At 35.5% G+C, this 17473-nt stretch overlaps 1 protein-coding gene across 2 annotated transcripts in view; it reads right to left on the bottom strand.

The window, feature by feature from the left end:
* Positions 1 to 1413: 1413 nt before the first annotated feature.
* itgb1a (integrin, beta 1a) overlaps positions 1414 to 17473 on the bottom strand; it is a 57404-nt gene continuing 41344 nt past the window's right edge. Inside the window, exons 7-17 of one of the 2 annotated variants that reach the window (XM_081353241.1) lie at positions 16805 to 16960; positions 16338 to 16433; positions 14186 to 14275; positions 13578 to 13718; positions 13287 to 13489; positions 10704 to 10942; positions 9663 to 9885; positions 7520 to 7752; positions 6473 to 6639; positions 4829 to 4906; positions 1414 to 2701 (exon numbers count right to left, since the gene is read on the bottom strand). In XM_081353241.1, the coding sequence (XP_081209367.1) occupies positions 4829 to 4906; positions 6473 to 6639; positions 7520 to 7752; positions 9663 to 9885; positions 10704 to 10942; positions 13287 to 13489; positions 13578 to 13718; positions 14186 to 14275; positions 16338 to 16433; positions 16805 to 16960 (1626 nt within the window). In that variant the 3' untranslated portion in view covers positions 1414 to 2701. The remainder of the gene's footprint in view (positions 2702 to 4828; positions 4907 to 6472; positions 6640 to 7519; positions 7753 to 9662; positions 9886 to 10703; positions 10943 to 13286; positions 13490 to 13577; positions 13719 to 14185; positions 14276 to 16337; positions 16434 to 16804; positions 16961 to 17473) is intronic. The other variant, XM_081353242.1, reaches the window with a different exon arrangement.

The raw sequence follows: 17473 nt of genomic DNA on the forward strand, positions 1-17473 counted from the left end.
TTGTTGCAGCTGAGTCATTTGAGGCGTGAGCTGAACTGCAATAACTTCATTTTCATTTTGCTTGGATAAGTAAGAAAGAAAAACAAACAACCAGTATGTAACTTGCTGAATGCTGACATAACATGTAGTAGGCTAGGCCTACAACACATATTCCGTATGTAAGTGCTTGTTCATTGGAGATTAGTATGATTCGTAAGAGGCTGTCTCTATTGTAAAGCAGATTTAAATGCGATGGCGTGTTATATTCCAGGGTATAATCTGTAAATGATAAACCATCATCTGTAAATGAATAGAACAAACGTACCCTTGTCAGTGTGTTGTGGACGTTGGCTGTCAGTGGCCATAGTCTAGACTCGTGTATAATGAATGAATCTGTGGAACAATAAGTCCACAACTCTCTGAGTCGATGTTTTAACACTGTCCACTGTCTCGTGTTGTTTCTGGGAGAAAGGACTCTTTATTTTTCTTTCTCTCAACAAATGCACTTGATTATCAACAAATAAATACACATATAGGCCCTATATGTGTCTGTCAGCTAAATGTATTTTTCCCTTAACAATAGCCTACGCACTTTATTTAGATATTTAATTGACGATCGCTTTGGTAAGAAACTGTATTTGTAATCCGCTGCTGCCCTCTGTTGGTTAACATCTGTTTCTGCACTTAAAGAGTTAGGCCAAAAATGAAAATCATACCATAATTTAGCCTACTCACCCTCGAGACGCCCTAGGTGTGTATGACTTTCTTCTTTCAGCCGAACACAATAGGAGTTATATAAAAATGATCTTCCTCTTTCAAGCTAATGGGAGTGAATAGTGCAATTTCTGTGAAGCCCAAACCAGCTCATCTATCCATCATTAAAGTAATCCATATGGACACAGAGGGTTTAATAAAGGCCTTCTGAATCGAAACAGCTAAACATATATCCATATAACTTTTTGAAATGGCTTCCGTTACGGCCGTACGCGAGTCTAGTTCCGGTGGAAGAGTGACCTCTGACCCGACGCATGATGCAATGACGATCATCACACGGGAGACAAAGTTGAGATCATGTGGAGACTAGACTAGTTTGATTTACAGAGTAGTTTTATTGCATCTTGTTAATCATCCTGCTATTCTATGCAACTTTACATAGGCTACTAAGCACATTTTGCATACTGCAAATATAGTATAGTATGGTAGTATTATATTCTGAAGTTATACTGTATTTGAGAATAAACTAATATAATAATAATAATAATAAACATAATAGCAGTGAAGTGATGTTTTAATTAACATCTGATGGTTTGGTTTGGTGATGGTTTATTTAGACATCAAGATTATGATTCTTGATAGTAGGCCTATTGTTATAAGCGCATCAGTGACCCTAAATAATGCTGAAGATGCATTTACCACTTTGAAAGAAAGTCAAGATCACAATCATTTAGATTTTGTTTTAATAAATAAATTCAAAATTGCAATATTGAGAAAACCAGAAAAAAGGCACTTAAAAACAAGCTACATTGGGTGTTGCGGCAGTAACTAACTGGTTATCATCCTTCAGCTTGATATTTATTATTTTTTCAAGCATTCCAATAGTTTTAAATGACTGAGTCTGCTTATAATGTCCAAATAAAATAAGTAAAAATACAGGGTTGTTGTACCTTTGAGTATACATGAACTTTAGAAAAAAAAACCTATACACTCTAATTCTTCATTTTCTCCACATAACTCTCTCAAAATGTTTTTTTTTTTTTTTGTAGCAAAGAGCTTTATCAAATGTGTGAATTACAACTTCCATTTTTTTATTTTAAATATACTATCTGAAAACATTTAAAATTTCATTTGTAGGTACCAATAATTCTGCTCATTTCTAATGAGCGTTTAAGGACATTTGGCTTTCTACACCAACTGACTACAAACTACAGGATTTCACCTGAATACACTGATACTCGTCAAGAGACACATAATAGTTCAACATATAATCCTTCATAACACATAACACACACAGACATTTGCAGCTGACGACAAAACACATGCCATAATGCGTTTCTAAGAGCAAGAATACATGGGAAATAACTGTTTTCACTTTCTAAAAACAAAGGCATGAAATGCATGATGTGTCTGACAGTAAATGAATATGCATAGATTATTTATCAGCATATTAAACCAAACTTTTATCAACCCCCCCAAAATAAAATCACAAATACACTGGTCACATAGTTTTCTTATGCCAACATATGACTGACAGCATCAATGATGAAGCAGTTTGAATGCAGATAGATTATAAACAAACATATGATGTTTTAAAATAGCATGTGATGAGTTTTTGCAATCTTTTGGGAAAAGCTTTCCTTTACACTACAATTTAAAGTGAAACCCTTAAACACTTTATGCTCTGTTGAGTTCGAGAAGAGAGGGTGTGTGAATGTACACAGGGGTAAAAAGAAGAGATACTGGTGTAAATAAAGAGACTATACAACCTGTACACGTTTGCAAGGGACGAGAGGCAGCCAGTTCTTCCTTAAACAGACCTACAATACCGGTCTAAAAGAATGACATTACAATGAGAAAAAAGCAAAACATTTAAAGGAAAACTGAGGAATTCTGCACACTCATCCCTTCCAAAACATTCTTGCACGTGAAACCAATGTCATTATTTTCCTTCATATTTGGGGTTGATCACAGTCGTGACAGCGCTCTTGTAGATGGGGTTCTCTCCCTGTGAAAGGAATACAAATAATATCTTTAAAAATAAGAAAGAAAAATACAGTACAGATCTAAATGCATTTACACCCTAAGAAAGTGCAGATAAAACGACACATGCAGCTATTTAACATTTATTTACAGCATTTTCTGATGAACACATTGATATCCTGTGAAGAAAAGCAAAATATTAAGTCAAACTCTGATTAAATATTGCACAACACCGTACAATGCTCATGCTGTAGTCGATTAGTGATTTTTACCCAATCATTAAACCTTTTGTATCACATCAATATTGGAAAATGATGACAACTCTCACAATAGTTTTAGCATGTTATTGAACATGGCAATGTTAATGTATTTGGTCTTGGTGGACTTGATCTGCTGTTGCTCTGCAAGAATTGACTTGCTACTGCTAATAGATCCTCAGACTCGCTGCTGTGAGCCCATGGGCGGCGCTAGGGAGAGGCTAGCGTGTGCTTCAGCACCCCCAAGAAAGACCAAAGCACCCCGATAGCACCCCCAAAAATAATTTCTGGAAGCAATTATATTCCGGCTGTGTTCTATGGAAGCCCTAAACTGCATTTTGAAGAAAAAAAAGAAAAGAAAACTTATCTTGTTGTTTCGAGATATTAAGTCGTTATTTCAACATAATATCTCGTTATTTCGACATGAGAAGTCGTTATTTCGACATAAGTCATTATTTTGACATATGTTATTTCGACATAATATCTCGTTATTTCGACATAATAACTCGTTATTTTCAACATAATAAGGGGACATTCTAATCTGCATTAAGCCACATTAAGCGTTCTTATAATGGTTTTGTATGGGAGGAAAATGCTTAACGTGTAATTAAACGTTGTGTTCATATTCTGGGCTCATCTGATTTTTTGTACATAGCGTAGCCTACTTTGTTATGATTTTAGTTTCATAATGATTAATAAATGCACTCACAATTATCCGTGAACTTGATTTGAACAAATGCCTTTCAACTTGTGTGTGCAAAATTCAGAATTAAATCTGAATGAATGAGATAGAATGAATCTGTAGGCCTACTATACTGTTGTAGCCATTAAAAAAGCGCATTTAGTTTCATATTTGTTAAAATATTATAATGTTATTTTTTTACATCTATGTTGATTATGAAAAGTGAACAGCACGAGTTAGATGCGCAGTATATCGAGAGACATGGAGTGGGTCAGACATGATTTTGACCACTTCATTAAGTTGTGTTTTGTAGAAAGCCTTTCTTTAAAGTGAATTTCGTTTTGTATAAATTGTATCTTAATTTTAATCAATATTTCATCAACCAATTGCCTGGATTGAATAAATAAGAAGCATATAAATATGGAGGTGCCCGCGCGGTCACTTGCATTGCACGTTAACTGGAGCGCATCTCATCCTAACTGAAACTCAGTGTATGTACATCTTGCTTGTTGCACGCACACATATTATGTTGAAATAATGAGATATTATGTTGAAATAACATTATTATTAATAATAAGTCTTTTAGAATATTTGATTGAATGCTGAATGTTGCGCTTGTTCAATTTAATAAAATTAAAACTTTAATTGTGATCATTAAAATAATTGAATATTAAATATTTAGTGACCAAGTTTTGCTCATTTATTAATAGTATATACCTCTCTCTCTGTCTCTCTCTCTCTCTCTATATATATATATATATATATATATATATTGCCTATAATTGCGCAGCTCCCCCTGTCAATGATCTAGCACCCCCTCAGCACATGCGTTAAAAATTCTCTGGCGCCGCCCCTGTGTGAGCCTGTAATTAACACACACATGAATCCTGCATCAGATCTCGGCAGGTGGAGCTGGGGAGGTGCAGGGTTCAGAGGAACTCTGATAGAGCTTACAGCAAACACTCAACCAGACTATTCAAATGTTGAGCAAGCGATCTCATTGGCTGCAGGATCAGCAGAGCCAATCAGCTTGAGCCATGAGCTAATGATGTGATTGCTTGAGTCCGATCAGCCTGCGCCCTTTAGAGTTTCATGACTGGACTACATATAAATAATATACAAAAATGGTTGGAAATTATGGATAAATGATGATCAGGTAAAGAAACACACAAACACACACACACATGCAGAAAGAGGATTGAGATATACAAACTTATAGAGCCACAGCTTTACGTCCATAGTTTGGGTTCCTGAATTTATTAATAGGGCTCTTGTAAATTGGATTCTCTGTCTGAGAGTGGAAAGGGACAGATAACAGATCAAGGACAGATGAAGCAACAGAAGAGCTGAAATGATGGACAAAAGATGGTGACCACAGGGAGATTTCATGAGCATGAAAGGAAAAGGAGGAAAGCATGCATACTGAATGATGACGTCAGCAACAGAAGTATGAATAAAGATGCAGTGAGATGGTAACAGCATAAAACATAAAATGGTTTTGTATCCAATTATTTGTATCCAAACTTTTAAAAAGAGTAGTTATTACAGAAATAATACACTACTAAATAATATACTTAAGTGTGAACTGAATTTAATGTTTTCGGACATGTAATCGAACGTTAATTGCAATTAAATGAAAATGTATTAAGGTTTATAATTATATTAAATGCAATTATGCAATTGTTTTTTGACCCACTTAAGTACATCTTTATATGTAATTTCATAATTACTTCTGTTGTCTTTGAAATACAGTTCAAATATACTGCCGAATATACTGACAAGCATTTATGGTAAACTAAAATATACTTTAAAGTCATTTCTACTGAAGTTTGTGAGTCATGTAGTTAAATATATTTGTAATTACACATTTGAAGTAATGAATTTGTAATTGAGTACATTTAAAATATATGAACTAAGTAATATCATGAAAAAAAAACACTTCAGTTAAAATTATAAAAAAAATGTCCTTCTTTAAAACATGACAAAAGATTATTAAAGCATTATCATTTAAAATGTACTTAAAATGTATTTAATATGACGGTAACACTTCATTTTACAGTGTCCTTGTTACAGGTAGTCTCAATAGTAATTCATAATCATTATGCATGATTATTAATGACCAAACCTAACCCTAACCCTATAGTAAATACATGTAGTTAATTAATATTACTCAGTACTTAAATATGTAATTACACTGTAACAATGAATCAGCCATGAAAGTGTATTCAGTTACACTTTTTTTAAGGTGTCATTGTAAAATTGTATTTACATATTTAAGTACTGAGTAATATTAAGCAACTACATGTACTTACTATAGGGTAGGATTAGGGTTTGGTTGAGGGTTAGTTGCATGTAATTATACATAATTTACTGTTATTACTATGATAAGTACATGTAACAAATGTAACAAGGACACTGTAAAATAAAGTGTTACTGTGTACTCTATTTAAGTGCACTTAAGTCGTATTTTATTTCATTAATATTATATTATCTGCAAGTACAGATTTTTCAAAATAAACTTTTTTTGTTAGTTTAAACTCTGTATTCACTGACGCGCACCGGGGTGATGATGTGCCGTGATCCAGCAGAGGGCAGCAGCGAGTCTCACACTGACCTCAACTGGCCACGACACACCCAGAAACATGAGGCCTTGAAAATCCAAAAGCCTTTCCTTTCAGTTCCAGGACCAGGCCTTAAAGTCAGCACAGCTTTCCTAAAAACTATGCTCTTAAACAGGAGAACCACACTCCTGATGAAACAATCTGGGAATTTTGGGCGGATTAAAAACTTGAAGGAACTTGAAGCATCTAGGTCCAGTTTTATTAAAGTTAAAACTCATTCTTTTTTTTTTACATACCGTGTCCCACTTGGCGTTCATCTTCTCTTTCTCAAACTTGGCGAACTCGCGGCGGTCGTGAATGATCATGAGCAGTTTCCAGATCAGAAGCAGAGCTAGACCAATCAGAACGATCCCTGCCACCACACCCGCCACGATCGGGATGATGTCAGGACCCGCCGGACACTCTGACACACAGAACACACACATTCAACAATAATAGAGATATGCGTTTTCTTTATCTTAATGATTGTGTTTCCACTCCTCATGTCATTTCAAGATGGAACAACTTGGTGGAAAATATTTAGTGGAAGAAGGTTTGGACTATTCCTAACAAGTATCTATTGGTAAATAAGCTCAAAGAGATTTATTTTAATCTTATTCATCGTATTATCCTGTTAAAACTTTCATTGTGTCGAAATTTAAATGAAGTATAGGACTCTCTTGCATCTTTTCTGGCATCGTGAAAGACTTTGAGCTTTATTTCAAGGATTTTTTGTTTGAGTTTTTCATTTTTGAGAAACAATATGAAAATGTTTGTTTTCTTTCCAACTTAATTAATTTGCTTGCAAAATACTTTATATCCACAAATCATGTAAAACTATGAAAGTGACCCCCACTTTTTCTCACTCTCAAGAAGATGTTAAGGTCTATATTAAATCCTTGTCTACCTCCTGTAACAGAAAAGGTTACTAAAACCTTGAATGTATGCTCACTTTTTGATGTTTTTGTATAATCTTTCTTTAATATGATTATTTTATGTTTTGTGGGGAGGATTGTTTTATTTATGTGATCTGTTTAATCAATATTTCCACATTTATTTATTTATTTGTTTAATTCATATTATTCTTTCTTTCTTTCTTTCTTTCTTTCTTTCTTATTATTCTTTCTTTTTCTTCTCTTTCTTTCTCTCAATTAAAATGTGATGTAATATTAGTCTGTCCCTGAACCCCTGGCTGGCTCTTTTCTATTCTGTAAGTAAATGTTTAAATAAAAGCAAAAACAAAACACAGCTCATTCAGATTGAGACTGGGATTGAGTGATCCGATTGTAAAGAGTGACGCTCACCTAGAGTCTCCACCACGTGCACCTCCTTCTCGGTGTTGTTGTTGACGGCGTAGGTGTAGTAGAACCAGCAGTCGTTGGCGTCTCTCTCTTTACAGTGCATGAGAGGGAAGGCCTGCACCGGCTGAGGGAGTTTGTCTCGGTCCTTCACCACGATGAGGTTAAAGTAGCTACAGTCTCGGTCACACGTGTCCTTCTTCTCTCCGGTGCCGAACGCCCGGCACTGCACACACTCCCTGCGACAGGACCAGAGTCGTGTGAGAGATGGAAACACCATACGGACACCAAAGGAAAAGGCAAAGGAAATAGGGCTGATATTGACAATGTACTAACTCTGATATAAAGTCCACCATAGCTGTCCGTTGTCTTTTTGAGAGTTTGTACAGTTTTGGCAGATGAAATTTCAGATTTGCCATCAAAGGAATAAACAGTATTATTGTTTTTACTGTACTTTTGATCAAATAAATGCAGGCTTGGTGAGCAGAAGAGACTTCTTTCAAAAACATTAAAAAAAGTTGAAATTATATATCTGTATATATCTGAAAATATCTTTAAAAACATTTTAAAAATGGGCAAATATATATGACTAATATAAACACTGAAAAAAAAATCTTTTGTCAAATCAACTAATGTTGTTCATATAACATAATATTTTGAGTTTCGGTTGATTTACATTAACTCAAAATTTTTGTTTAAATAAAGTCAAAATATTAAGGCAACCAGAATACTTACTTTTTTAAGTTCAACCAACGATCATTCTTTACTGTTTGCTTATGCTGAGTTCAGACTACACAATACTTTTGTGTGTTACGATAGTCGCTGAGTCAGATTATGTGATTGATTCCTAAATTCTTGTTGTGTCATGGACAAGAAACACGTCAGACTACATGTTGCGTCCTGACCAATCATCAGCCGTCTTTAACGATGTGCGTGATGTCATCGAGAAGGCGGAACTAGCGACTGACTAACAAGAGCATAAACAAACAATCGCTACATTTGAATTTGAATTTACATACCAACTGTTAAAAAAGTATTAATGTGTGTGTGGTATGAATACAATTCGTACGTACTGCAGATGCCATGTGACCTACTGTGTCAGTTTTTAATGCAAAAATATTTATATCGTCCAACATATATTTTGCATTCAGTCAAATACATTTTGAATGTGAAAAATATGTTTATACCATATACTAAGCATATATTCTGTTTAGAAACCTTTTGATATTAGTTTGATGATTAGCATGTGTGACCCTGGATCACGTCACCAGTCTCGAGTCGCACGGGTATATCTGTGGCAATAGCCAACAATACATTGTATGGGTCAAAATTATCGATTTTTCTTTTATGCCAAAAATCATTAGGATTTTAAGTAAAGATCATGTTCCATGAAGATATTTTGTAAATCTCCTCCTAAATATATAAAACATTTATGTTTGTGTGTGAATGCAGCACAATCATGAACATAAATGGACAACTGTAAAGGAGATTTTCTCAATGTTTCGATTTTTCTGCACCCTCAGATTCCAGATTTTCAATAGTTGTATCTCGACCAAATATTGTCCTATCCTAACAAACCATACATCAATGGAAAGCTTATTTATTCAGCTTTCAGATGATGTATACATCTCAATTTCAAAAAAATGACCCATGTGACTGGTTTTGTGGTCCAGGGTCACATATGTTATATACATTTGAGCTTTTAAATTGTCCATGTATGGCAAACCGTTTTAGCTTAAACTGTACCCAGTGTTACTCGTGGTAATTGCATTTTTACTAGTAAGAATTCAATTAGAGAGCTCTACAATTCAATTCTTACTAGTAGCAATTACAATTAGAGAGCTCTACAAATGAATTTTTACTAGTCATATGTCTCCATTGACTTCCAATCATTTTTAATTCCGGAGCTCTACAATTGAATTGTTACTAGTAAGAATGCAATTGCAGAGCTCTTTAATTCAATTACAGAGCTCTGCAATTATATCTTTATTTGTTTTTTTACTAGTAACAATTCAATTGTAGAGCTCTCAAATTTAATTCTTACTAGTAAAAATGCAATTACGACGAGTAACGCTGGGTACAATTTAAGCTAAAACGGCTTGCCACATGTAGCTCGATATGTCCCACGCCGGTGTTGTGTTTGACTGACTTGTGCTCGGTGCAGACGCCGGGGCAGGTGGGGCAGATCTCACAGGTGGGGCCCTGGAACTTGGGGTCGGTGCACCTGCAGGTCCCACACTCGCACGTCCCCCTGCCGTTGCAGATCTGCTTGTTGGAGGCTAAGCATGTGGAGGTGTCCAGAGAGCAGTCGCACGCGCTGCCGGTGTAGTTAGCGTCACAGATGCACACCCGACACTCACAGTGCCCGTGTCCTACAGGAGAAACGGCCTTTATCTCGCAATCCACATCACCAATGCCACATCTTTCTGAATGTCATAATCATTTGTTAACAAACAAGTATTCATGAGCTCATTGTTTCTGCATTAAATTATTACTTTGTTTAAATTAAAACCTTTTTTGCTAACTGTGATTTTGTATATGTACATTTCTGAAATACTAGACAGTTCCCTCTGATAACTGATCACTGTCAACTGTAATGTGGACTCATGCATTTTCACAAGTTGCTTTGAAATTGTATTGTGAAAAGCGCTATACAAATAAATGTGAATTAAATTAAATGTATCTGCTCTGCAAAAAATGCTTTTCTTACTTGTATTATTGTCTAGTTTCCAGTCCAAATATCTAAAAAGTCTTAAATCAAGATGCATTTACTAGATGAGTAAAATGCCATGAGATATTATGTCGTTTTCTAAGGAAATAAATCAAAATTAAGAGAGTTGTTGCTAAATTAAGCTAAATGATCTGCCAATGGGGTAAGAAAAATAATGTATAATAATACCTCATTGGCAGATAATTTAGCTTTTTTAAGCAACAACTCTCTTAATTTTGATTTATTTCCCTAGAAAACAAGACATAATATCTCATGGCATTTTACTCATCTAGTAAATGCATCTTGATTTAAGACTTTTTAGAAATCTGGACTGGAAACAAGACAAAAATACTAAGTAAGAACAGCATTTTTTGCAGTGTGCCTGCTTTCTACCCTTATACAACCTCTTTTCCACTATTAATAGTCTGCTGAGTGATGCACTGGTGGTCCAAAAAAAGAAAAAGCTTCCCGTTTCAGTACCTCCACAGAGTTTATTATTGGAGCGGTCGCAGTTGAAGTTGTCACACTCGCAGTATTTTCCGCTGTAGCGTTCTTCGGGATTTTCCCTCTTCTTGCACTCGCAGGTCCCGCACACACACTCGCCGTTATTGCTGCAGATGTCCGTGCCGTTGTCTCTGCGGCAGTTCTTGTCCAGGTCCTCGGTGGACACCTCGTCCTTCCGGCACTCACACTGCCTGCCCACACGGCCCTTATTGCACCTGAGAGGACACGATGAGCACTGAGAAGATGCTGAGAACAACGGCTCACACACACTCATGTAGATAGACCTTCTGACTAATGCAATTAATATCCAAACAGGAACAAAAAAGATGTTTTACATCAAAGATTCAGTGTCATGTTTAACCCTAAAATCAACTGTATTCTCAATAAAGCAAACATTTAGATTTGTTTTGCATTGTTACATTACTTTCTTTGACTTTGTATTGTATTTAATGTATGCTGATTTAAATAAATCACTGTATTATATTTTTACAGTAATGCAGTAAATCAAGGTATTATGTAAATAATGAGAATTACAACGATACTAAGTAATAAAATTATCTGGAACATAATGATAATGTGAATGAGATTTTCCCAGCGATTGATGGAAATTTACAGCTTTCTGTGTTTTCACTGTTATACGGTAGGGGGCGCTATAAGGCATTTTCTGAAAGAGTACAGAATCTCCTGATCAAAACACAGGTGAAGAAGGAGCAGAAACAAGCGCATATGCAAACAGATGCATATGTAAAATAACGCGATCACCAACAATAAACATCATATAAATCAAATCTGCCTAATGTTACTGAATGAAATGTCGACCCAGGACGAGCTTCAGGACTGAGAAGCTTTGAGGTGTTGATGGACTCGATCGACTCCATCTGTGTTTTGATCATCGTTCTGAATCTGATCCGGACGAGATCTTTGACAAAAACACGATTTTCTCAGCTTTTTGCTCAAAATGTTACTTTTTTTATTTTAATTTATGAAACTTACCCATATACAAGTGTTGATAAAAAAAGGAATGCATGAAGCTAGAAAAAAACTTTTTTGTTGTTTTGTTTAAAAGCAGGATATATTGCATGTTCAAATATTCATACAACAAAATATTCTGGAGGCCACTAAACTTTTGTGAAAATTATAAAAAATGCTGGCGGTGGCTGGCAAATTTTTTCAGAAACGCTGGCGGAGAAAGAGTTAATTATTATTTGCATTGTTTGTTGTATATGTAATGAGAATTTTGAGGTAAAATGTACTAGATTTTCATAAAATAGGCTAAAATGTGTAAGATCTGCGGCTGCTCCATGAATAGACATACATGAATCCTGTATCAGATCTAGGCAGGTGGAGCTGGGGAGGTGGAGGGGTTTAGAAGAACTCTTATAGAGATTACAGCAAACACTCAACCAGACTATTTAAATGCTGACCAAGCAATATCATTGGCTGCAGGATCAGCAGAGCCAATCAGATTGTGCCATCAGTGATATATATATATTAGGGGTGGAACGGTAAATGTATTTGTATTGAACCGAAACAGTACAGGCGTCACGGTTCGGTGGATAAATTTACACGGAGAATACATGGTATAAAAATAAATAAAACTCGCGTGCAAATTAATTAATGTAATGCAGAACTACTGTTAGATACGCGGGTTCTTTAGGGATTCCTAATCTGTAGCTCCGCTTTAGCTCTGAAGCAGGCTACGATGTAAAGATTGCAATGCTGGAATATGTTGTGTGTGTGTGTGTGTGTGTGTGAGTGAGAGAGAGAGAGAGAGAGAGAGAGAGAGAGAGAAAGAGAGAGAGAGAGAGAGAGAGAGAGAGAGAGAGAGAGAGAGAGAGAGAGAGAGAGGGGCGCGGGCACGATCGAAAAGTCGCAAAGTGTTTACTTATATTTGTCTGTGTGTGTGTGTGTGTGTGTGTGTGTGTGTGTGTGTGTGTGTGTGTGTGTGTGTGGCGCGGGCGCGACCGAACAGTGGAAACATAAAAACATACTCCGTCATTTTGTTTATACAGGACATCATTCAAACTGCAAAGTGTTTAAGTTACTGTTAATTAAAATTTTAAGGAAAACAAATATATTAATCAGAAATAATAATTTTCAATTCATTCAGGTACAATTACCAAACATATCTCAAGGTCTTTTTGTCTTTTTATTAATTTAATTAATAAACTAATTATATAAAACTATTGTCAGTGCACTACAAATAAACTGGTTCTATGCCTTTACTTTATTAATAAAACTTATTTAAAAAATACAAGGCTTAAGTGATTTATTTTCCTTTGGTGGAACAGCCTGAGACACGCACAAGCCTTCTGCATTTCTGTTATGCTTTTCCCTCCATTGTACCGAACTCATACTGAACCGTGATGTCTGAACCGAGGGACGAACCGAACCGTCGACTTCTGTGTACCGTTCCACCCCAAATATATATACATATAAGCACAGCATTTGTTTTTAACCTTCCAGGGCAAAAATGACATATAATTTAGCAATTACCCAAACTCATGCATTTTTATAAGCCTAAGCAAATCCAGGACAGTTATCTGAGGACGGTCTCACCTGCAGGCTCCGCACTCAAACGTCCCATTGCCGTTATGGCACATTTCACTATTCTTGATGCCGTGCTTGTGACAATCACACTCGCAAATAAAGTTGAGTTCGATCTCGACCTCCTCAGTGAAGCCCAAGGGCTTGATCTTAATGGTTTCCGGTTTGCCTTGTTTGGGACAGCCTTGAGCTGTGATATTGATGTTGAACGACACCTGAGGATTCATTGGAAACAGGAAAAGACTCAGGAACAACAGGCTACAGGTTTCTGATGCACGTTACATCACGCTGGTTTGAACTCACCTCGTCTCCGATTGAGATGTTGGAGCACTTCCGTCCGTTCTCTCCCTCGTTCACGAGTCCATTCTTACAGCGTGACTGATAGGTGATCGTCACTCCCTCGGGAAGCTTGCTGTTCTCCAGGATCACCTCTGAGGAAAGAGACTGAGAAAACATAAATCAGTCCAGGTCCTTTATATACTGGAGATATTAACAGTAGTGGCCAAAAGTGAGAAAATTCACATCTTCACCCTTCATCCAAATATTATTAAAGATGAGTTAAAGACTTTGTAAGCATATTGCATAGTTGATTGTGTAACATAATTGTGTAACATAATTTTTGGCCAGGCTATCCTACAAAGAAATGAAAACGAGAGAATTAATGAAATATTAATAACTGATTATATTGTTTGCTTTTTCCTGAGAGCTTTGTGTTTTTCTATGCACACAGAAACCTGTAGCTTTAGTTTGACTTGTGTCCAATTAACTAAGTTTAGTGTTTTGTTCTTGCCTCAAGAACACTTCCCTTATATTTGAATGGTTTAATCAAACTTGTAGGGTCATTAAAAACTAATATCCCCTCCGGACATGACTTTTGGCCACTACTGTATAAAGAAAATTTATCTACTCACATTGTATGCATCAATAATAAGATTGATAACATTGCTGGAGTTTGCTGAAAGTGTTCCCACAGCAGACTTTGGAATCAGGTTTTTAAGTTCCTGTGGAAAGGGGAAAAACAGAGAAAAACATTCATGAATCTGAAGCACAGGGACGAAGGGTGTTTGTTTTACAGCAGGGCTTTTAAACGGCAGACAGGAACTCTAAATTATGACTTTGCCGTCTGGATCATTCCAAGCCGGGAACTATCTTGGGGTTGTGGCTTTCCAAATACAGAGAAGTTGGATTCAGGAGAGTTTCAGGCTCTCGGGAGTGAAATATTTGAGATGGCATTTCATTATACAATTCATCCTTTTGTAACACAGTCTTGTCTCAAGTTGTGGCTCTTTCAATGCAAGTCTATCATGGATAGATGCACTTTTATGATGAATAGATGAACTTTTATGATGAATAGATGAACTTTTATGATTGATAGATGCACTTTTATCATGGATAGATGCACTTTTATGATGGATAGATGCACTTTTATGATGGACAGATGCACTTTTATGATGGATAGATGCACTTTTATGATGAATAGATGAACTTTTATGATGAATAGATGAACTTTTATGATGAATAGATGAACTTTTATGATTGATAGATGCACTTTTATGATGGATAGATGCACTTTTATGATGGATAGATGCACTTTTATGATGGACAGATGCACTTTTATGATGGATAGATGCACTTTTATGATGAATAGATGAACTTTTATGATGAATAGATGAACTTTTATGATTGATAGATGCACTTTTATCATGGATAGATGCACTTTTATGATGGGTAGATGCACTTTTATGATGGATAGATGCACTTTTATGATGAATAGATGAACTTTTATGATGAATAGATGAACTTTTATGATGATGAATAGATGAACTTTTATGATGATAGATGCACTTTTATGATGGATAGATGCACTTTTATGATGGATAGATGCACTTTTATGATGGATAGATGAACTTTTATGATGAATAGATGAACTTTTATGATGGATAGATGCACTTTTATGATGGATAGATGCACTTTTATGATGGATAGATGAACTTTTATGATGATAGATGCACTTTTATGATGGATAGATGCACTTTTATGATGGATAGATGCACTTTTATGATGAATAGATGAACTTTTATGATGAATAGATGAACTTTTATGATGGATAGATGCACTTTTATGATGGATAGATGCACTTTTATGATGAATAGATGAACTTTTATGATGAATAGATGAACTTTTATGATGATAGATGCACTTTTATGATGGATAGATGCACTTTTATGATGAATAGATGAACTTTTATGATGAATAGATGAACTTTTATGAATAGATGAACTTTTATGATGATAGATGCACTTTTATGATGGATAGATGCACTTTTATGATTGATAGATGCACTTTTATCATGGATAGATGCACTTATGATGAATAGATGAACTTTTATGATGATAGATGCACTTTTATGATGGATAGATGCACTTTTATGATGGATAGATGCACTTTTATGATGAATAGATGAACTTTTATGATGAATAGATGAACTTTTATGATGGATAGATGCACTTTTATGATGGATAGATGCACTTTTATGATGAATAGATGAACTTTTATGATGAATAGATGAACTTTTATGATGATAGATGCACTTTTATGATGGATAGATGCACTTTTATGATGGATAGATGCACTTTTGTCATGGATAGATTAACTTTTATGATGGATAGATTAAATTTTATGATGGATAGATGCACTTTTATGGCATTTTTTCATCTGTTTTATCATCCAGAAGGTGAATATTGTGAGTCTGATCACTTAGAAAAGTAATATGCCTCCTCTCAACCAGCCACAGGGTTTGAGGAATCATTCATGCAACAATTACATGTTATGTGCTTAAATTTAACACTTAGCACTGAGGCTTTGATCAAATCCAGATAGCACCACAAACTTTCATAACTTTTGACAAGTGTGGAATGAGACTACAGACTCCCTTTGAGCAAGTACAAAAAAAATTGAACAGGGGAAGAAACTACAGGCTCCAGACAGCAAAAATAGAGAGTGTTCCCGCTCGTGCACACACACTTTCATACACATCATTAAGATAATCATCTATGGACTTACTTTGTAAACAGGCTGGAACTCTTCTGTAACGGCGAAGATGGTCTGGATGTTATTTTCACTCAGTTTCTGAACCAGGTGAGCGATGGAGGGGTAATCCTAGTCAGGAAAGGACAGGAAAGATATGAGTCGAATATCGAATACATCTGGTCTGAAAATCAGCTGAAACAGGACCGTAGACATTGAGAGGGACAAATCTGTCAAATTTTTAATTGAAAATAGCATTTACATGATTCGTGTAATATAAGTAGTGATTGAATGTGAGAAACAGGGTCATTTAGGCATACAATTAAGAGTCAATGTGCATATTTTAAAATAAAAATTTGCAAATAGTTCAAAAGCATTACTTCCCAATAGATTCAAGTTCTTTCTTTTTTCTTTTTTTATCTTTAAATACTTTATTTCTTAAATTCCTCCCAAATGTTCAAGACACGGTTTTATAGCCTTGCTGGAAAATGTCATATACATACATAATAATGGCTCATCGTGTACATGCCGTCTTTCAAGTGGCATTTCCCATCATTGGGAAGCACGATTCCACCGAGTTTGCCATCTCCGGCAAAATGAAAACCTGCGTCAGTAGAGAACACCAACAAACGGGTGACATTTCTCCAGCCAATGTGGTTCTGAGAGAGAGAGAGAGAGAGAGAGAGAGAGAGAGAGAGAGAGAGAGAGAGAGAGAGAGAGAGAGAGAACATGAAGAAGGAGAAAAATGAGGCCAAGGGATACAAAGAGTGAGTGGAAAGTACAAAAACAGATTAAGAACACAAATTAAGTAAAGATTCCATATTACTGTGGCATTTAAGTCAGAAAATAATCAAATAAGGACATTCAGTATAAACTACTGCTACATAAACTCTGTCTTAAGAACTAGTTTGACAAACTAGCAGTCATTTAGTACATAGTAAATAATCTTTATCATAGACATGCACCGATATGAAAATTTTGTCCGATACTGATAACCAATAATTCGACGATCTGATTATTTCTGTAGAATTTTTGAAATCCTGATTACAAAAACAAAAGTCACCATTAAAAGGATAGTTCACCCAAAAATTTTAATTAGCCCATGATTTACTCACCCTCAGGCCATCCATAGATGCACTTTTATGATGATAGATGCACTTTTATCATGGATA

Source organism: Scardinius erythrophthalmus, assembly GCF_964197995.2.
Source record: "Scardinius erythrophthalmus genome assembly, chromosome: 22".
Classification (NCBI taxonomy): Eukaryota; Metazoa; Chordata; class Actinopteri; order Cypriniformes; family Leuciscidae; genus Scardinius; species Scardinius erythrophthalmus.